Below are 25,479 nucleotides of genomic sequence, written 5' to 3' on the forward strand. Positions count from 1 at the left end.
TTGCTTCAATGAACCATAGATAAAGGAATTAGATGCTTGTAAAAAGCCTATAAACATTGCTCAGTAATCCACAACACCCTTGTATTCAATATAAAAGGGTTCTTCAGACAAAGTATAGTTGTTCTTTAATCAAGACTTCACCTTGACCAACGCCATGAGATACAACATCAAGAAAAGTTACTCCCCAGCTTCATCCCAGAAGTTCAATTATGGAAGCTTTTATTTCCCTGAAACTGGTGGAGTCCAGTCTGGATACTCTACCCATAAATCCAGCACTGGAAGCGGTGGAGATTCTCTTGTGAAAAGCTACAAGTGCCACTATTCCAACAGTTCTCACCATGAGAGATTCCACAGCCCTACTCGAGATCACCTCAAGTCTACAAGTGCTCATGGAAGTTCAACCTATAAAGAAAGAACTCATACATCTTTGGGTGCTGGACAAAGTCATGGGTATTCTTATGATGCTCAAAGCCACGGAAGTCACTCGGAGGACCATCAAACTTGGAAGATGGTGGGACTCCTTAGTGCTAATGAAAAGGAAACCATGCAGTATCTGAATGAACGTTTAGCATCTTATCTTGATAAGGTTCGATCTCTAGAGCAGGAAAATATCCAACTGGAGAAGAAGATTTTTGAGTGGTATGAAAGCAATGCTCCAACCACACCCCCTGACTCCACTCAGTACTTAAACACTATTGATGAGCTACAAAATCAGGTAAACTTTTTGAAATTATTTATTGTATGTATTTGGTAGATATTTACACTATGCTTCTGGCAACAAACTGTGCAGAAGTTTTAGGTGGTGGTGGTGGTGGTGTGTGTGTGTGTGTGTGTGTGTGGGGGGTTCTGCTCAGTAAGATTGTTTTTAGAATTGGTAATTTAGTTCATTTTTATCAATTAATAAAATTAAAGTAAAGAATCCCATCAACATTTGGTTCAATCACCTTCTTCTAGATACACTTTTATACAGTTGTTGAAGGAAATTGGCAGGGAGGTTGTTCCAGACATCTTGGAGAAGTAACCTCAGATATTCAGTGGATCATGCTACACAAATCCCAGACAGCTCTGTGGGACCAAAAGATCCCTTCCAAGATTCTTTGTTCATGTTTACATTGTAGATTGTAGTTTTTAATGACTTTTTCTGTTTGTTTGGGGTCATTGCCCTCCTGCAGAATAAAAATTGGGAGGCAATCAGGCTCCTCATGACAGGAGCTGTCTTATTTTGCAGCATTTTTTCCACACCCGCCTAAAACTTTTGCACAGTACTGCATACAGTTTTGTTGGAAGATGTTCTCCTTAAAGATTCTTTACTCAACATACCTAAAGTAAATTATTTCCACATAGATCCGCACGTCAACTGGAGAAAATGCAAAAATTGCCCTCCAAGTAGACAACGCTAAGTGGGCCACTGATGATTTCCGAAATAAGTGAGTATGTGGAGAAAAAAAAAAATAGTCATATAAATGAAAATTATCCAAGTTTTTTCCCCTGTCCACCTTTATCATCTGTATTACAGCTATAAAGCCAGAAGACCTCCCATCTTTCCAAGGTTCTTTGGAATCAAACCAGATCAACTTCAGTAGAATTAGGAAGGGACTGACTGTTGTGGTGACAACATGGACACTACAAAGTATACCCCCATTATGATCATCTGAAACAATAGGGTATTGTTTGTGATAGAGGAAGACCAACTGATTGGGAAACAAAATGTCATAGACCAGTTCCTTGGATGTTTTTTTGGATGTTTAATATGTTTCACTTACTACACAAAAGCCTGTTCACTGTTTACAGCAGATAGAGGGTGCACAGTCCCCAATAGTGGTGAGACTCATAGGCGGGGATTTACGAAAATTCGCCCCTTCTCCCTGGCGTACGCCTTCTCCTGCGCCTCATTTATCATGATTTACGCCTGCTCGCAGACACAAATCATAACGCAAATCTACACCTGGAAGCAGGTGTAGATTTGTTACGCCAGGCACAGATTCATGCGCCCGGCCGGTCAGATTCACTAGGAGGCATACGCCTCCTGCCACAAAAAAGAAGGCGGGGCCTAATATAACACCGGCGTACTTGTACACTGGTCTTCGTAAATCCCCCCCCCACAGACTTTAAAGTGAAGATAAAAAGTCCAAGAAGAATTACTAAGAAATTGGGAATTAGAATACATAAACCAATTGTGATACTTTTTATTTTTCCCAAGGTATGATATTGAACTTGGATTAAGACGCAACGTGGAGGCAGATGTGAGTGGGCTTCGTAGTATGTTAGACGGACTCACCAAGGAGAAATCTACCCTTGATACAGAGGTTCAGGACCTGGAAGAAGAACGACAGCAAATAAAAAAGAACCATGCGGAGGTAACATAACAATAAAATGAGCACCATGCATTCTGTATGTGCAATGGAACGCCAGATGCCAGATGTCAAGTGAACTTAATAATGACTTCAAAAGGGGCCTGGATACATTTGTGATATCTAATATTACAGGTTATAGTCACTAGATAATGGAGAAGAGTTGTTCATCCTGTTGGGGTGGTCCTTTTTTCAAAACGCTGCTTTTTTACTCTTGCACACTGGGTTCTGTGCAGTCCAGGTGGGTCCAGTGCCACCAGTGTAATGCCATGCCCTCCCAGGACACACCTTCATTAGAATCAGAGTCGCATCTTTGAGGGGAGGGGATATCGTTACCCAGGGAGCACCTCCAGTGCATAGAGCGGGCTGCTGCAAAAGAAGAAAATGGAACCTATTGCGGGGAATTGGGCAGTGTTTTGAAAAAAGGACCCTGCCACCAGGATCCCAGTGGGTAGTGAAAAAAAAATCACTACTTCTACATTCGCTTTAACAATGTAATAAGTACCATACCATGAATAATACTTTTTTTTTTTATCAGAACATTATACAGTGGTGCCTTGGAATACGAGCATAATTTGTTCCGGGACCGCGCTTGTAATCAAAATAACTCTTAAACCAAAGCAAATTTTCCCATAAGAAATAATTGAAATGCAGACAATTGGTTCCACACCCCAAAAATAATGTTTTTTTTTTTTGTTTTTTTTATTCTGAATAACATGTAAAACAAATGAAACAAACATTTATAAAACAGCTGAATATGTCATGTTATAAGTTACTGTACAGTAATGTAGAGGATTGGAACACCAAGGGCTTACAGAGACTGCAGGGAGCATGAAGGAATGAACAGGGCAGATGTGGGCACATACATGCAGCACTCTGTCTGGGAAGAGAGGGGTTACAGCTATGGAGAGATTACCTCCACGTTCCTGTCCCCTGATGTAAGCCCCAGCCTGAAGTGGATCTGCTATGGATCTTCCTGGGTCAGAGTACAGGGCTGTGGACCCCGCTATGCAGACCATTCCCCTCCCCCATTCGCCCTCCCACCCAGTACAGGAAGCCCTTAAATCAAAGCAATGCTCTTAAACCAAGTTACAATTTTGAAAAACTGAGCTCTTCTTGCAAAACGCTCTCAATCCAAGTTACTCTTAAACCAAGGTACCACTGTATCTCTATTTTTCTAGGAGGTCAACGCACTAAGAGGTCAGCTTGGTGCCAGAGTAAATGTGGAGTTAGATGCTGCCCCAGCTGTAGATCTAACCAGAGTCCTGTCTGAGATTCGAGATGAATATGAGAACCTGATGGAAAAGAACCTTAAAGATGTTGAAGCCATGTTTCTTGCAAGGGTAATATTCTTCTATTTTCTTGATCTTGTTTTACCACTTTCTAAACCATCACATGGTCACCAGACTTTCTTTCTTTCTACAGTCTGAAGAACTGAGTTCCCAAGTCCAGTCAAGCTCCGCCAATCTACAGTCATTGGAAATTGAAATCATTGACTTAACGCGAAGTGTACAGAACCTGGAGACTGACCTGGAGAGTCAACTGAACATGGTAGGGTTAGCACTAACATACACTTAGAGACCTGGTGGATAACCACTTTTTGATCGACGTGGCATTCTATGCTAATAAACAAGATTTTCCTGACTCCGATACTGTTTTAATTGCAGAAATCTGCTCTACAAAGTAATCTGATAGAAACCGAGGCCAACTACAGCTCAGAACTTGCTCAACTCCAGGACATGATTGACAACGTGCAGGCAGAACTTGTGCAGATCAGATATGACTTGGAACGCCAAAATGCAGAGTATAAAAATCTTATGGACCAGAAGAATCTGTTAGAAATGGAAATTGCCACGTACAAGAGGTTGCTGGAAGAACAGGACAATGTGTGAGTGGAAACCTGATCAAACTAACATATTATTTATCCAATATATTGAATAGTGTCAGTAATAGTGGCTTGGGCAATACAAAAACCAAGTATATCCTCTACTGTATATATTCATGGGAGATTATTAAAATCTTCATGATCTTTCCTAATACTGTAACACTATTGTATTGCATGAGTGCATAACACCATTTTATCAGTGGTTTGCACTTTTGGCTCTCAGACTTGAGGCCATTGGTTTGACTTGGTAACTACACCAGTCATGCTCACACTGTAAGATAGAACAGGTGATCTGTCCATAGGATACTGGATGTGTGACACTGCGAGGGTCTGAGAGTAGGGCTCTGAGCTTTTGTGTGAATAGAGTGGTCAGTGGTCCATGCACTTCCCCCTGGCTCCATTAATACAGCAGAAGGTAGCCATGTTTTGTACTCAACTATCTCAATAGACAATGCATTGAGCTAATCACACATGAGCTAATCACTGCTCGATTTACAGCAAATACTCTGAGCCCTGTTTTAAAGCTAATGTACCATCAGTTTCACCCCCTCGCAGTGCCTGTAAATAGAACAGTGCCGTATACGGGTATTGGGCCACTGTTCGAAAAGAGGACTGCGGCAGCGGCTTCCTCACACCAGCGCCGTTCTATCCATGGGCAACACTAACAACTAATGTATCTGATGATACATTCGCTTTAAGATGATGGGGGGAGGTCCCACTGGTTAGACCCCAGCTCCAAGATCCAATATGTCTACCTGTGTGACGCAAGAAAACAAGACAGTGGAGCACTAAAAGCATTGTATGGGTCCACATATTTTTGTCCTGTACACAGATGGTAAAAAAAAAAAAAAAATTTTCAATAATTCATTGTTTCAGATATTTGGGTCTGAAAACGATCTCATTTTTTAATCTTTATTTTACAATTTAGAGTTAAAGAATTTACAAGATTTAAAGAATCACCCCCAATGACATCAAGCCCTCCAGAAGGTAAATGTAAAACTATGGAGATTAGAAAGAGAATTCCATTACAGTAGTAATTACATAGTACATAAAGTTTACAGATTAACATTTAATTATTATTTTACATAATATGTATCCTTGTAGTTGTTCTATTATTATTAGTAGTATTAGAAGTAGTATTTTACACCTACGTAGCCCAAATGTCAAATTTGTAACAGGGACCTTAACCTATTATAATACCAGTGTCTTTTTACGGGGTAGAGTAGTTGTTGGTGACAAGTGCCCTTGACTTTTCATCTCATACACCTGAATAAAACAACTAACAAGCAATCTTAAAATTCCAGATTTGCATTCAGCACCTTATCCAGCTGTGGAAGGACCTGCGTGGGATTCGAGTTCTCAATCAGCACCAGGATTAAATAACAGAAGACAAGAGAAAAAAATGGAAAAAGAAGAGAAAACTAACTAAACTATAACTAGGACCAAACTGTCAACATCTTATCTTAAAGGAGGACTCTGAGAAAACTAAAAAATCCAGTGCTGGCAGGGTGGGGTGGAAACATAAAAGGAAGTCATACTTACCTGTCTCCGCATCCCTTGCTAGCCTCCTGTAGCTTCTGATGTGATGACATCACAACTCGGCTAAGAAAGTGCAGGTAGTTCCTGCATGCGAACTGGAAGAAAACAAGACATTGGAGGTTGTCAGCGTACTGGTGGTGTGGCAACTGCAGTGGCACACAGACGGGTAAGTATGATTTTTTTTTTTTAAATGTTTTTCCATCGTGCCCTGCCAGCACTGGATTTTTTATTCCAGCCATGATCTCTTTTAACATAGAACTTAAAGAAGTTTACTGGCCTGAAACTATTATTGACCTATGAATGGGGTATTAGGACCTAGCACCCCAGTCAATTGATTGATTGGTTCCACAACACTACCAGAAATAAACAGAAGACTTGGCTGTGTACATTAAATACAGTGGCAGTGCTGTATAATGGCTTAGCAATCCCCGTTTAGTTAATGGGAGTTGCTTTGCAGTCACACAGTTTCACCACTACGTACAATGTATGCTTCTGTACACTGTTTATTTCTAGTGCTGTGGTGGTGCCGATCATTTGATCAGTGGGGAAGCTGGGTACTCACCATCCCACTTCTTAACTATTGATGCCCTATCCTATGTAGTTTTAGGCCAGTGACTGCATATTGATATATTTGAATCAACCAGCTAAGGAATAAGCTTTTAATTTACTAGAATAATTTTTACTTTTTTTTTTTGCAAAGCAGAATAGGGTATGTCTTAGGAACAAAAAAGTCCAATCTATGTAAAGCGCCCCCTAAAGCCAACCATACTTTTTAGATAGCTGTTCGCCAATACACGTTAACACTACAGCCACTTCCTCCGCTAGGCACACACGATTGGTTGGTCAATTGTTTATTTCTGCAATAAATTTTTTTGCCCCAACATCTGCCATTAGGGGGCATTTAGGAGATCCCTATAGACATGTTGATTAACCTAAGGTTTTTAGTGTCCGTGACAAAACTTCTGGCACCTCCCATGCACGTTTTCTCATTAGCTCAGTTGTCAAAGGTGTATGGGCAGCTTGGGTCCTCCAGAACCATTTTATAAGTAATTGTTATTGCTATATTATTATATTATATTTATGAACCTTCAAATTTTTCCTCTAAATTGGTTTGGAGACAACGCTTTTCCACTTTATAACAGTTAAGAAGGCATATAGCATGTGATAAATCCATTGGCTTGTGGGAACTCCATACAGAAAATGCTTAACTTTTGGAAACATATGAAAGAAATTGCGTCACGTTGAAAAAAATATCTCATGGATATATTTATTACTTTGGGGTAATATTTTATCAGTGCAACAGGTGCCTAGACCATGAAGACCATGAAGAACGTGAGACATTGGCATATCAGATAATGTTTTAATAGGTTTGGCTGGCACCTGTACAAGTCCCTCCTCTTAAGAGGTACTGCAATATTAACATTTAGCCCAAGGGTCAAGAAATGGACATGGAGACAAACAGTGAAATTTTGTGTAATTTGGTGGCAAAACTTGGCACCATAATAGAGAGCCTATTCTATTGGATCCTCTCTGTTCTATGTGTAGCCCTACTTGTAATACAAGGTCAACAATGGGATAGAGATACTGTAGGGCATCGTCATGAATAGTATATGTACAAAGTTCTCTATGAATGTATCTAATTTCTATGATCTCTTGATCATCTTGAGCCTTTATGAGAAGGTATGGGCATGGGGCATGACAACAGAGATGGTAGATCCTCTTCTAGATCTGAAATGCAAAGAACAAGTTAAGCAGAATATAGTGTTACAAAGAGACCCACTAAGCAAAACCACTGGGACATTGAAAGTGTTCGCAACGAATTAAACGTTTGCTTGTGTATTCGTGATGTGCGATGGTATTGGACTGTATTGTCAAGATTTTCTTATGGTGATTTAAATCACTCAACAACAATCCCTTTTCGATGCAGACTTGTATTTTTTATGTATTTGTGAAGTTGTGCATATAAAATAAATAAAAAAATTATTATATCAAAACATTCACTTTACTCTCATTATGTAATATTCACATGGTGAAAATCTGATACAAATTCATTGTTGTTTGTGAACAGCTACTAATACAATAAAAATGGCAGCATTTTTTTTTTTTTTTTTTTGAGTGGATTTTTGATATGGCACATCCACTTTTTACAAATGAAAAGAAAATAAAGATTGGTTTAACCAACTTGTTTTGAACTAAAATTGAGTGAAGAAATTATTAGAGATGAGCGCAACTTGAGCTGCTCGAGTCTGATCGTTTGGCATTTGATTACTGGTGACTGGTAGAAGTTAGATGCCAACGGTGTTCAAATGCTGAACGATTGGACTTGAGCATGCTTGTCTGCGGATTTCTCTAGAAATTATAAAATTACTTTTTAAACCTTTCCAAACCTATTTAATCCATTTGTAACTGTAAGTGTGTCTATGCATGAGATGACCGGGCCAGTACTGCGCACGCACCACATTCTGATCCAATTTGGCTCGTTCCCCTTAAGATCCGACCTATGTGTATCCATGGGTACCCAAACTTCTAAAAGCAAATGGATTGCTGGATGGCCACAGGCTGCAGAAGTACAACTCCCATCATGACCTGTCAGTAGGGCATGATGGGAGTTGTACTTCTGCAACCTGGATGGCCACAGGCTTCAGAAGTACAACTCCCATCATGGCCTGCTAGCAGAGGCATAATGAGAGTTGTACTTCTGCAACCTGGATGGCCACAAGATGCAGGGGTCCTGTCGGGGGGTGTCTCTGGGCGGCGGGCGGCTGATGTCTGGTCCGAGGGGGGGGGTGTTGGAAGGGAGGCGCGGCTGGCTGATCGGGCGGTGGACAGGGGTGCCAGTGGTTGCGGGGTCCGGCGGGCTCTCATTCATCCAGATCACGGGCACTTTCCTGATGTACATCAGGAAAGTGCCCGTGATTCCGACGCTTCCATAGACTTCTATGGTGACGTCCGGGCCGGAATTCCAGATAAAAATAGGACATGTCCTATTTTTTCCGGAACGGACACCCTTCCGGAAAAATCCGGAAGGGTGTCCGTGACTAATTAAAGTCTATGGGTCCGGAAATCCGTCCGGATTTCCTGATAGGAAATCCGGATGTTTTTTCCGGACGTGTGAAGGGGGCCTAAGGGTTAAGCACTGATTGGGGAGCACTGTATCACACAAAAGGTCTATCCACCGACTTTTTCTGAAGTTTTGCTTCTGATGCTCATATATAAAATATCTATATCTAGTATTAAGAGGGAAAAAAAGCAAAGATTGAAAAACCTTTGCATTGTATTAAAAATCCACCACATCCTATTGCTCACTGACCTTCAAGCCTACTTCTCATCGGTGTCCCTTATGACCTTTGTCTCATCAGTGTCCCTTATGACCTTTGTCTCATCGGTGTCCCTTATGACCTTTGTCACATCGGTGTCCCTTATGACCTTTGTCTCATCGGTGTCCCCTATGACCTTTGTCACATCGGTGTCCCTTATGACCTTTGTCACATCGGTGTCCCTTATGACCTTTGTCTCATCGGTGTCCCTTATGACCTTTGTCTCATTGGTGTCCCTTATGACCTTTGTCTCATCAGTGTCCCTTATGACCTTTGTCTCATCGGTGTCCCTTATGACCTTTGTCTCATCGGTGTCCCTTATGACCTTTGTCTCATCGGTGTCCCTTATGACCTTTGTCTCATCGGTGTCCCTTATGACCTTTGTCACATCGGTGTCCCTTATGACCTTTGTCTCATCGGTGTCCCTTATGACCTTTGTCTCATCGGTGTCCCTTATGACCTTTGTCTCATCGGTGTCCCTTATGACCTTTGTCTCATCAGTGTCCCTTATGACCTTTGTCTCATCGGTGTCCCTTATGACCTTTGTCACATCGGTGTCCCTTATGACCTTTGTCTCATCGGTGTCCCCTATGACCTTTGTCACATCGGTGTCCCTTATGACCTTTGTCACATCGGTGTCCCTTATGACCTTTGTCTCATCGGTGTCCCTTATGACCTTTGTCTCATTGGTGTCCCTTATGACCTTTGTCTCATCAGTGTCCCTTATGACCTTTGTCTCATCGGTGTCCCTTATGACCTTTGTCTCATCGGTGTCCCTTATGACCTTTGTCTCATCGGTGTCCCTTATGACCTTTGTCTCATCGGTGTCCCTTATGACCTTTGTCACATCGGTGTCCCTTATGACCTTTGTCTCATCGGTGTCCCTTATGACCTTTGTCTCATCGGTGTCCCTTATGACCTTTGTCTCATCGGTGTCCCTTATGACCTTTGTCTCATCGGTGTCCCTTATGACCTTTGTCTCATCGGTGTCCCTTATGACCTTTGTCTCATCGGTGTCCCTTATGACCTTTGTCTCATCGGTGTCCCTTATGACCTTTGTCTCATCGGTGTCCCTTATGACCTTTGTCTCATCGGTGTCCCTTATGACCTTTGTCTCATCGGTGTCCCTTATGACCTTTGTCTCATCGGTGTCCCTTATGACCTTTGTCTCATCGGTGTCCCTTATGACCTTTGTCTCATCGGTGTCCCTTATGACCAGAATTGTCTCAGAAATCAATTGCCACATTAGAAACTTGCCCTTAATCCAATATCTTTATTTCAAGATTGTGGCCATGTTCTGGACATAGCCTTCAGATATGTCATTTTCCTATTCATTTTTTAAATAAAAAGATGTCCAAAATATGTACAGACAGGATAGTCTGTCCATGTGCAATAATTAAAATTAAAACCTACAGAAAGCTCAAAAGGTGTAAAATGTGAGTGTACTTACAGTACTTACAAAGTCAGTTTAGGGTGAGTTTCACACATACAGTATCATAGCTGATTTCACACTGCGAGTTCTGCAGCAAAATCCGCTGCGATCCTGTGTCCTGTCATTTTCTATAGGTTTATATACTCGCAGCCAATTGTTTATTCCGCTGCAGGTATGTAAAGCCCCCTTAAGTTTGCCCGGCCTGGCTAATACATTACCCTTCCGTGCTCCGGCCTGCTTCTGTGGCTCCCAGTTCCCTGGTGTCCCACTTATCCAATCAGTGTGCTGTCTCGTCGCAGCCGCTGCTTAGCTGAGCATGACGTCAGGGGTTTACATTAAAGTTGGAGACAAGAGTTGTGTTGTCTCTGGATGAAAGTGGCCATGTTTATCTAAAGTTGAATAACCCCTTGAATGAATAAATAAATGAATGAATGAACTGGCTGTTTAGCTGGTTGGTGTATGAATAAATGTTTAGGTTGGCTGATGGATGAATGAATGAATGAATTAATAAATGAATGCATGAAGGAATGATTGGTTGTGTAGATGGTTGGGTTGAGAAAATGCCCTGGACAGTTCCTATCTCAGACAGAGGTGGCAGCAGAGATCACTTGATCAGACTGAAAATAATACACCACTTCCTGCAGGACATCCAGCAGATGATAAGTACTGGAAGACTTGAGATTTTTAAATAGAAATAAATTAAAAATCTGTATGACTTTCTGACACCATCCTATTTAAACAGATTTTATTTCTTCTTCTCTGGAGTACCCCTTTAACCTCGAATTAGGGACTATGGCAGTAGTAGAGGATGGGCTTAACCCCTAGACGACCCTGGACGTACAGGTACGTCCAGGATCGTCTACGGGTGTTCAGAGGGGGGCCGCATGGCGGCCCCCGCTATGAACCGCCGCGGCCCCGGGTGCCGCGTGTAGCCCGGGACCGCAGCTATTAGCAGCGGCGATCCACCTCACTAGACACCAGGGATGGCTGACAGCAAGTAATCAGATGCAGCTGTCAACTTTGACAGCTGCATCTGATTACTTGATTAGCGGGCACAGCGATCGGACCGTGCATGCTAATCATGTAATCAGATGCAGCTGTCAAAGTTGACAGCTGCATCTGATTACTTGCTGTCAGCCATCCCTGGTGTCTAGTGAGGTGGATCGCCCAACCGAGACTTTGTCCCGGGGGAGCGATCCACACATCCGGCACCGGCTGGGGTCTGCGCTGTAATGGCGATGATCCCGGCTCGGCACTCGATTACTTTCGGCTGCAGCAATTGATCTATGCAGTATATCTATACTGCATAGATCTCAATGAGAGATCAGTGTGCTTATACTAGAAGTCCCCCAGGGGGAGTAACCCTAACCCCAGGGGGAATAACCCTAACCTGATCTCGCACGGTAAACGGAGCAAGCGCCAAAAAATACCAAAGCGCAAAATTGCACATTTTTTGTCGCATTAAATCCAGAAAAATTGAAATAAAAAGCGATCAAAAAGTCGTATATGTGCAATCATGGTACCGATAGAAAGTAATTATCATGACGCAAAAAATGACACCTGACACAGCCCCATAGACCAAAGGATAAAAGCGCTATAAGCATGGGAATGGAGCAATTTTAAGGAATATTTATTTGTTAACAATGGTTTGAATTTTTTACCGGCCATCAGATATAATAAAAGTTATACATGTTATATATCGTTGTAATCGTAACGACTTGAGGAAAATTTATAACAAGTCAGTTTTACCCCAGGGCAAACGACATAAAAACAAATACCCCCCAAATAAAAGAAATGCGTGTGTTTTTTTTTTTATTTCACCACACATAAAAAATTTTTCTGGTTTCGCAGTGTACTTTATGCAAAAATTCAGCCTGTCATTGCAAAGTACAATTAGTGGCGCAAAAAAATAAGGGCTCATGTGGGTTTCTAGGTGAAAAAATGCAAGTGCTATGGCCTTTTAAGCACAAGGAGGAAAAAAACAAAAATGCAAAAATTTAAATTGGCAATTTAAAGTAGCATTCTTTATTGCCGCGATTTAACTGCCTGCAATGGCAAGGCATTGAAATAAATGGAAAGACAGACATCCAATGCACGCAATGTATTGAATAATGGATGTTTTTACTGTGGACGTCAAAATAATGAACATTATCATTATTTTCAGACGTCTTTTGCAAACAGCGGACGTTTTTTATTAGTTGTTCACACACAGTTTTTCTTTTTCCACTGTTCTTTTGCCGTTTTACTATTAAATTCAATGGATTTTTCAATTAACCTTTTAAGGACAGAGCAATTTTTTTTTTTTTTTTTTTTGCATTTTCGTTTTTACCTCCTTGTATTTAAAAGGCCATAGCACTTGCATTTTTTTTCACCTATAAACCCCATTTTTGTGTCACTAATTGTACTTTGCAAAGGCAGACTTAATTTTTGCATAAAAAATTATGTGCGCGGTGAAATTCTTTGGGCAGTTTTTATTTTTACGCTGCTTGTCCTATGGAAAAACTGACATGTTATGCATGTTCCTCACGTCGGTACGATTAAAACGAAATGCAACTTGCATAACTTTTATATTATTTGATGGCTTTAAAAAAAATAGCAAAAAAACGTTCCTTAAAATTGCTCTGTTCCCATGCTTATAACGCTTTTATGCTTTTTTGGCGCCATGATGTGTTCTTTCTATCGGTACCTTTATTGCGTATATGCGACTATTTGATTGCTTTTTTTTTAATTACAATGTGCGCAATTTTTGCACTTTGGCGGGTCTTTGCGCTTACGTTGTATACCGTGCGAGATCAGGATTGTAATAAATTATGTGTTCGCGCGATTACGCACGCAGTGATACCATACATGTTTATTTATTTATTTTTATTGATAAAATGGAAAAAGAGGGGTGATTCAAACTTTTATTAGAGGAGGGGGTTTTTATTAATGGAAACACTTTTTTCTTTCACTTTAATTTGAAGTTCCCCTGGGGAACTTCTAATACAGCTACACTGATCTCTCATAGAGATCAGTGTAGCTGTATAACACAGCACCGATCCATGAGATTGGTGCTCTATTGCTTTGGCCTGCTGCAAGCCAATACAATAGAATACCGAGCTGGGATCAGCGTCATTACGCCGCTTGAGGCCCGGCCCTGTAAGCTAAAGGGATCCCCCCTCCGCGATCGCATCATGGGGGGAGAGAATCCGCCACTAGACACCAGGGATGGGCTGCACTTAACACTATTAGATGCAGCTGTCATGTCTGACAGCTGCATCCAATGGTGTTAATTAGCGGGAGCGGCGATCGGACCGCTCCCGCTAATAGCCGTGGTCCCGTGCTGCAGAAAGCAGTAAGGATCGCGGCAGTTCAAAGCTGAACTCCTCTTGCGGACATATGACGTACGGGTACGGCATATGTCCCTAAGAGGTTAAAGGGGAAGTCCAGCGAAAATTTTTATTAAAGTATTGTATTGCCCCCCAAAAGTTAAACAAATCACCAATATACACTTATTATGGGAAATACTTATAAAGTGTTTTTTTCCCCTTGTACTTACTGCTGCATATAGGCTTCACTTCCTGGATAAAATGGTGGTCACTTCCTGGATAAAATGGTGATGTCACTTCCATGATAACATGGTGATGTCACAACCCGACTCTCAGAGCTGTGCGGGCTGTGGCTGCTGGAGAGGATGATGGCAGAGGGATGCTTAGTGTCCCTCCAGTGCCCTGTGTCCCTCAGTGTCCCCCTGCCATCATCCTCTCCAGCAGCCACAGCTCGCACAGCTCTGGGAGTCGGGTCGTGACATCACCATGTTATCCAGGAAGTGACATCACCATTTTATCCAGGAAGTGACATCACCATGTTATCCAGGAAGTGAAGCCTTGATGCAGTAGTAAGTGCAGGGAAAAAAGCACTTTATAAGCATTTCCCATAATAAGTGTATATTGGAGATTTGTATAAGTTTTGGGGGGCAATACAATACTTTAATACAATTTTTTGCTGGACTTCTCCTTTAAGACACACCCAAAGGCCAATTAGTAATCAAAACTAGAATAATGTATCATTGGACTACGGTTGGCTAGACAGCTACATGACGTCTGGTATTTTAGACTCAAAATAATGGACGTAATTTAACCTTCTGAGGACCAGGCCCAAAATGACCCAGTGGACCGGGCAAATTTTGATCTTTGCGCTTTCGTTTTTCCCTCCTCCCCTTCTAAGAGCTCTAGCACTTTCAGTTTTCTATCTACAAGGCCATGTAAGTGCTTGTTTTTTACAGGAATAGTTGTACTGTGTAATGGCGTCTTTCATTTTACCATAACATGTATGACGGAATCCCAAATATATTATTTATGAAGATATAAATGGGTAAAATCATAAAAAACAATGGAATATGGTAACTTTTGGGGGGTTCCTGTGTCTACTTAATGCACTATATGGTAAAAGCGACATGATACCATTATTCTATAGGTCAGTCCGAACACAACCATATGCAGGTTACACAGATTCTCTAATGTTATATATATTTTTTTTAATGAAATCCTTTTTTTTGGCAATTAATTATTAATAAAATGGGCCTATTGTGACGCTTATAACAGTTTTCTTTTTTCACCTATGGGGCTGTATGGGGTGTCATTTTTTACGCCATGATCTCTAGTTTTTATTAATACCATATTTGTGAAGATCGGACGTAGAATTTCCATTAGTTTCCAAAAATTAAAAAGATGAGGTGTTTGGTAGCTAAGGTGATCTATTCATATCCACCCACTGCACTGTGTATCACTGTCCTTTTACAAGGTTCATGTAATATATACCCTGCTCTAAATTTTGTTGACTTAAAAAACCACAAAGCATCAAATCAACACATGTCACTTACAAGAAGCCATAATGATGGCTCATTAGGATGAATAATCTGTCTATTACAGGCTATTATTACAGCAGGATGGACTTAAACCTCTAGATTCGTCCATGATCTGTTGTTTTCCTACTTATGTTCCCAATGACATACTGAAGTATCAGTCAACATTCTTGAGACGAGTTAATAATTTGGTTATTTTGGCTAATTAAGATGAGATGAAATAGTTTAACAATTCAATTCTTTGGATACTTTGGCGGAGATTTATCAAACTTGGTGTAAAGTGAAACTGGCTTAGTTGCCCCTAGCAACCAACCAGATTCCACCTTTCATTTTCCAAAGAGTCTGTGAGGAATGAAAGGTGGAATCTGATTGGTTGCTAGGGGCAACTGAGCCAGTTTCACTTTACACCATGTTTGATAAATCTCTAAAATGAATGAATACATATGCAGTATGCAAAGTAGAGCATACTATATCATGGTATACAATGCTAGTCCAATGGTATTAACAAACAGGGAGGGTCAATAAGCAAATATCCTAACTGTTAACCCCTAGACAACCTAGGACATACCAGTACGCCTTGGGTGCCTTTCTCCAGACGACTCTGGGCGTACCGGTACGTCCTGTGTTATGAAGCGCATTCTGTGGCGGAGCGCGCTTCATAGCAGGTGGGGGCCTGCTGGAATCAGTAGCCTGGCCCTCACAGTTAATGGCAGGCTGCAGCGATCGCGCTGTCAATTACGGATTGGAACCCCCGCAGTGTGACTGCAGGGTCCCGATCGCTCAGCCAGACCGCCGGAGGTCTCTTACCTTCCTCCGTGCGGTCTGATCGCCGATCTGCTCATTGAGTCTGCCACAGGTCAGGACGTACTGGCACGCCCAGGGTCGTCTGGGCACAGACTTCCAGGGCGTACCGGTGCCGGTACGCCCTAGGTCGTCTAGGGGTTAAATGGGTATTTCAAAGCTTTTCATTTTTTGCTGCCTATGGTGAAACTAACAATTTATTTCATACTTGTTATTAACTATTCAGTCTCCTTCACCCATTTCTGAGCTGCTGCTTTCTGCTGAAAAAACAAAAATCGGTGTGTGAGCTTTTCTCTCTGTCTCCCCCTTGTCCCCCTCCTCCCTTCTGAGACAGCTGATGTAAACAAGCCCCTGACTGTCTTTATCTATAACAATGTAGCTTCTTTGTAATGCTGGGAGGATTCGTCACAGTCCATTAGCAACCTGACCTCAAAATAAACATCCCAGTATTACAAAGAAGCTACAAAGTTGCAGATAAAGCCTGTCAGAAACTTGTTTACATCCTATGTCTCAGAAGGGAGGGGGGGGGGGGCAGAGAGAAAAGCTCACACACCGATTTTTGTGTTTTCAGCAGAAAGCAGCATCTCAGAAATGGGGGAAGGAGACTGAATAGATAATAACAAGTATGGAATAAATTGTTAGTTTCACCATGGGCAGCAACAAATGAAAAGTTATGGTATACCCCTTTAAAAAGCCATATTTTGCCACCAAGGATAGAATGAATTGATGTTTGTTTCTGATTCAGTAGCATGATGGGTAATAGTTAATAGATGTACTAGGTTTACTGTGACAGTAATATTTACATATTCCAATATTGGATGTGTATCAATGACCAGCTTGTGTTGCCCAGGCCTTGAAAGGGGTCACCAGCTTTATAATATGTCTATAAAGGGTTTTCACTACCAATGTTATTGAAACTACAGTTAAGGGGGGCTCTAAAACCTATATACCTTCTATAACTGTCAGTCAATCTCTCCCGTCCTTTACATACACATAGACATTTGGCATTTCTTTGTTGCCTATTGGAAGGGAAGGGGTAAGCTGCTGTTAAACTGCTTTGGCAACAGCATATCCCTCCGAGAACATGGACAGCATAAGAAAAAATTCCTAAAAGTCACAGGCATAGAATCCAAGAAGATGCAAACTCCAAACCCTCCTCCAGTGGGACCCCAGAGCCCCCTGTGCCGTCCCATATAAATCTGTGCAGCCCGCTATAGCAGATGGCCCCCTGTGCAGTCCAGTATAAACATGTGCAGCCCCCTATAGAAGGTGGTCTGCCCCCTGTGGTGCTGCCCACTATAGTAGACGTCCCACTAGTCCTAATATAATAGATGGCCCCTTGTAAGTGATCCTCTATAGTAGATGTCTCCTTGTGAGTGCTCCTTCTATAGTAGATGCCCCCCTTGTGAGTGCTCCTTCTATGGTAGATGCCCCCCTTGTGAGTGCTCCCCCTATAGTAAATGTCTCCCTGTGAGGGCTCCTCCTATGGTAAAATCTCCCCGTGAGTGGTCTTCCTGTAGTAGATGGTTCCCTGTGCTTCTGCCCCATATGCTGCTGCCCCCAATAATACATAGCTCATAGATGGCCCCCATAAAGACTAGATAAAAAAAAAAAAAAAAAATCACCTTCCACGTACTCCCCTGTTGCTCCTCTTCCAGTGCACTTTCTTTTGTCTTCTGACACAGGCTGAATGTGCTACAGTCGCTGCCTGCACCGGATGTCATGCTTGCATGTCAGTGCTCCTTAAAGGGGAAAACACATGTCCTGGGACAGCGCTGTAGTGCAGTACATCGCTCAGGGGCCTGCTGGAGGATCGAGGAATCTGAGGCTGATGTGCTGCACCACAGTGCCACTGCATAGTGTATGATGATGTTGGTGTTTGTACGTCCATGGACTCCCCTTATAGCCTTGGGCCCTGGGCGGCCGCATAAACTGCCCACATTATAATCCACCCCTGCACTTCAGTATGCCAGCACCTCTTCCTCTGTCCAGCAGCGGATCATTTTCCTAAGACAGTTGTAGAGTTGCGCATGCATATCAGCACTCCACCAGGTTAGTTTGGCTATAAATATTCTGGTTGTGTCCGCTCTGGTTGTCTCTTTGTTTGTTTTGTTTTTTGTTTGTGACTCTCTGACAAAGAGAAGGGTTGGGCAGTGAAAATCCATCCATTCCAAAGAGTTGCCCTGCCTGACCACAGTTGTCTGAATATTTATATCTGTGACAATCAATATAGCTCCATTTTGTGTCAAGATGGCAAAAAAAATAAAATAAAAATCTGGTCTCTGTAAGAGAACATTTTACCCACCTTTAGCTATAGTTCTAACTTGAGATTTAAAGGGGTACTCCAGTGAAATATTTTTTTTTTTCATATCAACTGGTGTCAAACTGGTGAAATAAATAAATAAATAAAAAACAACTGGTGTCAGAAAGTTATACCGATTTGTAAATGCTCTCTGCTGACACCTTTTTCCGTGACAAGAACTGTCCTCAGCAGGGGATGTTTTCTCTGGGGATTTGCTACTGCTCTGGATAGTTCCTGTTACGGACAGAGGTGGCAGCAGAAAGCACTGTGTCAGACTGGAATGAATACACCACTTCCTGTAGGACATAAGGCAGCTGATAAGTACTGGAAGACTTCAGATTTTAAATAGAAGTAATTTACAAATCTGTATAACTTTCTGACACCAGTTGATGTGAAAACTATTTTCTTTCACCAGAGTACCCCTTTAACTATACATATCCAGCCTACCCCTACCGACACATCTGTTGTAAGGTCTGCTGGCACCTCTTTGTCCCTTACCTGTCTTATGTAACATATGACTCATCATAATAAACATAAAATACACATAAGACACAGTAGTAAAGTAGTAGAGAAAAATATCAAAACATGAAACAAACAAGGCAACAAACACGCATAAGCTTAATCCGAAACTCTTTTACTGAAAACCAGATTGCATCTCACGCAACTACGTGAATTTTTAGAGATTTAGATCTAATGTGAAGGCTTATACGTTCCTTCTTCTGAATCACCATCCTGTGAACTTCCATATCTTTAATAATCAGTGTACCAATTATGGATATTAATGGAGATGACTCTGTAAGGATACTAAGCTTTCTCGCTTTAAAGGTTTTGTTCTGTTTTTGTCATGTTGCTTAGTTGGGTGTGTCAAAGTTTCATGGATGGAGCATTTTAAACTTGTAAATGTCTGCAATCTCACCCGCCACCCCATGCTCTTAGATGTTTTTTTTTTTCACTCTGACAAATCCACTTACTGAGTTAAGAAAGGAAATGATTAGATTATATTGCCTGTAAAGAAGGTGCTTTATTCTCACACCCTTTGCCATGCTTCTTAAAAGAGGTCTTAAATTCTAAAACATTCTTTGTACTGTCAAGCCTGCCAGGTATAATATATGCTACACTGACACCATGAGCCACAATTCCAAGCAGTCTCTGCCAGGAAAATTCAAAGAAAATCTATCTCCTAATATCTTTAACCAGATTAATTCTCTTAACCTCCGAGGTTTCAGTAAAGCCACCGCTTCTTCTACCTGGAGACCGATTAGTTTTCGAGCAAAACCGTCCGGAAGTCCCATCGTCAAACACAATTCTTTTACTCATGGATCTACCTTTGCAAAAACACATGGGAGCTTTATCAGGGACCTTTCTCCTAACAGAGATCCCAAAAAACATAATTTACTCAACACGAATGAGAAGGAAACTATGAGGACTCTAAATGACCGACTGGCATCCTACTTGGAGAAGGTGCGTTCCTTAGAGGAAGAAAATGCTCACCTGGAGAAGAAGATACGAGAGTGGTATGACAGGAATCGTCCTCAGATGCTACCTGATTTTAATGGCTTCTTTGGAGAAATTGAAGATCTGCAAAGAAAGGTAAGCAAGAAAAAAAAAATCTAAAATGTTATTTAAAAAATGATATTATGTGGTAAAGTCCAAAAATGAAGTCCTAATGACTTTCCTTCTCTATAAAATAATTTCCTTGGACTAATAAGTCAAGAAACTAAAAATATGGGTGATCACCAAGTAGAATTCTTCCAAATAGTCAAATGTCGGTATGATACATGATAACATTAAGACTGGTCATAGCTGGGCATGACTGTAGACATAGCTAAATTTTGTTGTTTTGAGCGCAGCAATGCTTTGAAAATGTTAAAATTATCAAATTTTTTTAATGGAAATTACAAAACTTTAGATATTAGTCTATAAATTAGATGACAAAGTATAGTTACCACATCACCTAAGTGGTTGGATACCACACCAATAGACTCAGTTGGTGGTGATTCTAATCTTGTTTTTCCAGATTTCCATAATGATTCTTTATATTTGGGGCTGTTCAGCACGCTTCCTTTGTACTAATGTGATCGGTGGTTAAAAACAACTAATATGTAATAGCTAATCCAATAACCCCTCAGAAATAGATAAAGCCAGTGCATGTAATACAGTTGTAGAGGTAATAAACATGGTTATACCCCAGCAAAACAATATAGACTACCTACAAAAAAATGCTGTACCCAAAAGACACATAATAAAATAAATCTGTATTAATCATGATTAAAAATACCATGTTGTAAAAACCCTCGAGAAAGGCGAGTTGCTGAAACACGCGTCAGGGCGTACCGCATGGGCATAGTGTGAACCAGCGCCTTAGGTAATGCTCAGTAGAGAATATTGTTAGAATTGTATTGTGACACGTGTCTTGTACACATTGTACATAGTCCTACTGGTTATGTAGAACACTTGGATTACTGGTGTTAGGCACTTTATTATTACTATCTATACATTGACTTAATGTCATTATGGGTACCATAATCATACTATGTTTTTCTTTTTTGCCTTTGTGTCTGCAATCAGTTGTTCTGATTAATTTTTTACAACATTTATTTATTGTTTTTACAACATGGTATTTTTAATCATGATTAATAAAGATTTATTTTATTACATGTTTTTTCGGTACAGCATTTTTTTGTAGGTGGTCTGTGGTTTTAGTCCATTTTAGGTGAAACTCTGTATTGAGTTACTATTTTCTCAATGTAAATAGGCATTTTTTTTCCCTTGGGGGTTTTTAAGATGGTTGATCTCATTTGGAAAGGGACTACTGACTAGTACTGACTAGCGGTAAACGAGCACTAAAATGCTCAAGAGCTTGTTACTCAAGCCAAGCGTTTTTCAATGCTCAAGAGCTTGACTCGAGTAATGAACCCAACTGAAAACAATGGGAAAACAATGCTCGGCACAGCGAAAGGTGCCTTGTTCACCTTCAACTATTGTATTTTTCCGTTCAAATTTCAGAACTCTTTTTCAGGGCCCAAATATACAAAAATTAGAATGCAAAAATTAAATAAGGAACTGTGGTTGGCAGGAGATAAAACTGACAACAGAATGATCATTTAGCCGTCAGCTATTGAAGGTGTATGGCCTCATTCACCCGAGCACCACAAGTTGCTCGGTCAAGGACTATGCTCGACCAAGCATGCTTGCTAAGCACTAGTAGCACTAGTCAACAGAATGTAACCCTGCCTGGCATAAACATATATCTATCCTAGGGTCATAAGAAGGGAAATACTACAAGGGCAGACTAGATGGACCCAGTAGTCTCTTTCTGCCGACAATCTTCTATGTTTCTGTGTAATAATGGAATGAAGTTATTATTTCTTTGGGTGTATTATGGGGGACATTTTTCATATTTTGGGATGTGCAAATTATTTCAAGCCACATTTTTAATTTTTAGATTTTCACGTTCACAATGGAGAACACAAGGCTGTCTCGACAGGTTGACAATACTCGCTTAGCTGTGGATGATTTCCAACATAAGTAAGTACAATGTCTTCAATTTTATACATATTGATCATGGTCCTGTATAAAAGTTTATTTTCTATATGAGGTGCAGAGGTAGTGGTTGCACCCAGATCCCAAAAATCCCTCTAACTTATAAGAGGAGATTAATACTAGTAAATAGTGCATTTTAGCTGTGAAGACCTTGTTACATACGTTGATCAGGTCAAAATATATCTTTGGGTTAAACCTGTCATAGGAAGAATTACTAATATTATGTTAGGGTAAAAATTAAATGTGATTGTTTTGATCATTTTGACCCTGGTTGTGTTGTCCTGGGCTAAATCTGATTATGGTCACTTTACTAGGGGGACATCGCAATTTTTGTAAATAATGTGGGGGAGGGGGGTAATTAACTGAATATACATTTTATTTTTAACAGACAACCCTTTTTTATGTTCCAAGATATGAGCTGGAGGTCAAGTTAAGGACTAACGTTGAACAGGATGTGAAGGCTCTGCGCTTAGAGTTAGAGGCTATCAATGACGAAGCTGAAGATCTCGATGTGCATCATCAAACGCTTCAACAAGATCTGCTTAAGAAGAAGAAGACCAATCAAGATGTAATGTACTAGTACAACATAAAGGTTCCTTCGACAAAGTATATTTAAGTTAAGACAATGTCTGGTAATTGTGATAGCCTTCTAAAATTCCAAAAAAGTCTTGTTTCTTGGACCAAGAAGGGATGTGACTTGGCCAAATACATGGGGTCTTTTGGGGTGTTTTTTGGTAGGGTGATGAGTTTGACATTAGAGAAAGACCATTTTTTGCCATATACATTTTTGGGTTTATGGTTCTACAGAATTCCCAGTGATCTTTTAAATTACACATTTGCTTTTTTTTTTTTTTTTTTTTTTTTTTTTAAATATGTTACCAGGCTATAAACAGTCTTTACAACCAGCTTGGTGCCAGAGTTACTGTGGAAGTGGATACCCCCCAGACCGTGAATTTGAGCAATTTGTTATCTGAAATTCGTGAACAATATGAAGAACTGATGGAAAATAACAAATCAGAGGCAGAAAAATGGTTCCTGGCAAAGGTTTGTGCTATCCTATAATCCCTATATTAAGACTTCACTATAAATAGAGGTAGTTATTGTGTAAGGAATAACTTTGGCTACTGTGTGAGATCTGAATTAATTTTTTCCAGACTGAAGAACTGAAACGTGAAGTACAAACTGGCTCGTCTGATCACATTCCGACTTACCAGAGTGAGATAATAGAACTGAAGAGAATGGTTCAGACTCTGGATATTGATTTACAAAGTCAACTGAGCATGGTGAGTTGTAAATAGGACCTGAATATATGAGATTTTTTGTAGAGTGTAATTCCAGTACTTACATATAATTACTAGCGATGAGCAAACTTGCCAAAGTTCAGGTTGACACAAACCCGAATTATCCCATTTCCTGGGGAAGGTGAATGCAGCATGAGGACTAGCTAGAAAACATGGATCTAAGTTTTCCAGGAAGTCCTTGGGCTGCATCCAACATCTCCAGACAGCGGGATTCCGATGAGTGCAAACCTGAACTTTTGGCAAGTTTGCTCATCTCTAGTAATTGACAATGGCAGCTAAGCCAGTCCCGGCTCATAGACAAGCAGCTCAGCCAATCAGTAACTGTAACGGTGGCCTGCCCCAGTCATTGACTAGCTAAGCCGCCAGTTCATTAACCTGGTCATGACATTGGCTCTGCTGGATATCCCGGAGCGGCAATCCAGCACTGGAGAGGCATGGGGAGAGGTGAGTTAGTATAGGTTGCTTTGTTCCCCCCTACAGTTTCAAAAATTTTTCCTATGGCTAAAGGTGTAATTAAAGGGGTATTCCTATCCCCAAAAGCTATCCACTATTCAAAAGATAGATGAAAACATGCTGATTATGGGGGTCCAACAGCTAGGATCCTATCAATTTTAAGAATAGGGAAAATTGTCTGAAGGAACAGAGTGTCCCTAAAGGTATAAAGTCCACCTTGTATATGCAGCCATTTCTATATTCATTCCATATGAGGCTTCCAAACATTGTCGAGTCATTGGCTCAAGTCCATTGGAGCAGAATCTCATAATAGAATCCCTAGGCGTTGGACTCTCATTGATTAGTCTGTTATCCTCTTTAACTTTGAGAAATAGGAATACCCCTTTACATTGTTTTGCTCTCATTATAGGACATATTAATAAACTATGTATTTACCATGGCAGAAATTGGCCCTTGAAACCACATTAGCCGATAAGGAAGCCAGCTATGGTTCCCAGCTGTCACATTTACAAGAGCTCATCAATCAAGTACAAGCCAATCTGTCACAGATACGAGACAAGCAAGAATATCAGAACAAAGACTACAAGACTTTAATGGACGTGAAAACGCATTTGGAGAGAGAAATATCTACATATCGAATCCTGCTGGATGACCAGGACACACAGTAAGTAAATTCTCTTGAAGGGTTTATACACTTATACAAACGACTTCTTAATTTTCAAATTTTAAATAAAAAAATTCTGCTTATATTCAAACCAACTGTATGTGTCTCCATGGATACAGACTACAAACAAACTGTGTGTAGTCTGATACTGTAGTTATGTGTTACTCTTCCCCCTGTTGAAGGGTAACCTACAGAAAAGAAAGAAGGGCCAGATTTAAGGTGAAAGACCTGCAGGCAGAGAAATCTTTCCCATTGGGCAAGGTAGGCGGCTGCCCAGGGGCCCATAACTCATAGGGGGCCTCTCTGCTCTCCAAACATGGGGGACACATAGGGGTTCACGAGGGACACAGAGGAGCTCATGGGGGACACAGAGGGGATCACAGGGTACAGAGAAGCTCACAAAGGATATAGATGTATGAGTGACAGACATACAGGGGCACACAGTTGTGAGCGCAATATTGCAGAGTCCTCTCTCTCCCGCACACATCAAGTGCTCTCTCTTCTCTTTCTTAATGATTTCTACTCACCCCTCCCATGTAGCCACGTGATCTACATGGTTTCCCAGTAACAGGAGGTTCCTCCCAGAATCCCTGGAGCCTCCATAACAACACTTTCGGGAGCCGGGCCAGCAGGGCTGCTGTATCTATGAAGGGCAGGAAAGAGAAGAAGAGGAATGATGGGAAGAGCAGAGCTGTATGTGTGACTGTTGTATGTGCATGTATATGTGTGACTGCTGCATATGTGTGTGTCTGCCCAGGGGCCCATAATGCTGTAAAGGACAGGCAGGGTCCAAAATACTCTGAAAACATCACAGCCAAACACAATAGAGATACAAGGATTAGTTAGTGTGTTTTTCTGATTTGTTTTGCAGTACAACAGAGTCTTCACCACCTGCATCAAAACGTGAGTATGAAAAATGAGCTGTTTATACAAAAAAAAAAAATAAGGTTGTAATTTCGGGTAGAAATAAAACATTATGCGAACAGAAAAAAAAGTATATTGAAATTAATGAGCATGTTCATTGTTTGGACAGTTGTATGTAATTACG

The 25,479-nt window shown here is 40.9% G+C and overlaps 2 protein-coding genes across 2 annotated transcripts; both read left to right on the plus strand.

Annotated features, from left to right (window-relative positions):
- The first annotated feature begins 154 nt into the window (after window positions 1-154).
- On the plus strand, window positions 155-25,351 carry LOC138771845 (keratin, type I cytoskeletal 19-like). Its single transcript, XM_069951852.1, has 7 exons — window positions 155-715; window positions 1,345-1,427; window positions 2,201-2,357; window positions 3,533-3,694; window positions 23,168-23,296; window positions 24,211-24,431; window positions 25,303-25,351. The coding sequence occupies exons 1-7, from the start codon at window positions 155-157 to the stop codon at window positions 25,349-25,351; spliced, it is 1,362 nt and encodes a 453-aa protein (XP_069807953.1).
- Window positions 19,890-23,075, plus strand: LOC138772826 (keratin, type I cytoskeletal 14-like). Its single transcript, XM_069953545.1, has 4 exons — window positions 19,890-20,060; window positions 21,916-21,998; window positions 22,425-22,581; window positions 22,896-23,075. Exons 1-4 carry the CDS (start codon window positions 19,890-19,892, stop codon window positions 23,073-23,075), a joined length of 591 nt encoding a protein of 196 aa, XP_069809646.1.
- Window positions 25,352-25,479: the final 128 nt, after the last annotated feature.

The sequence above is a fragment of the Dendropsophus ebraccatus genome, chromosome 14, assembly GCF_027789765.1.
Source record: "Dendropsophus ebraccatus isolate aDenEbr1 chromosome 14, aDenEbr1.pat, whole genome shotgun sequence".
Lineage (NCBI taxonomy): Eukaryota > Metazoa > Chordata > Amphibia > Anura > Hylidae > Dendropsophus > Dendropsophus ebraccatus.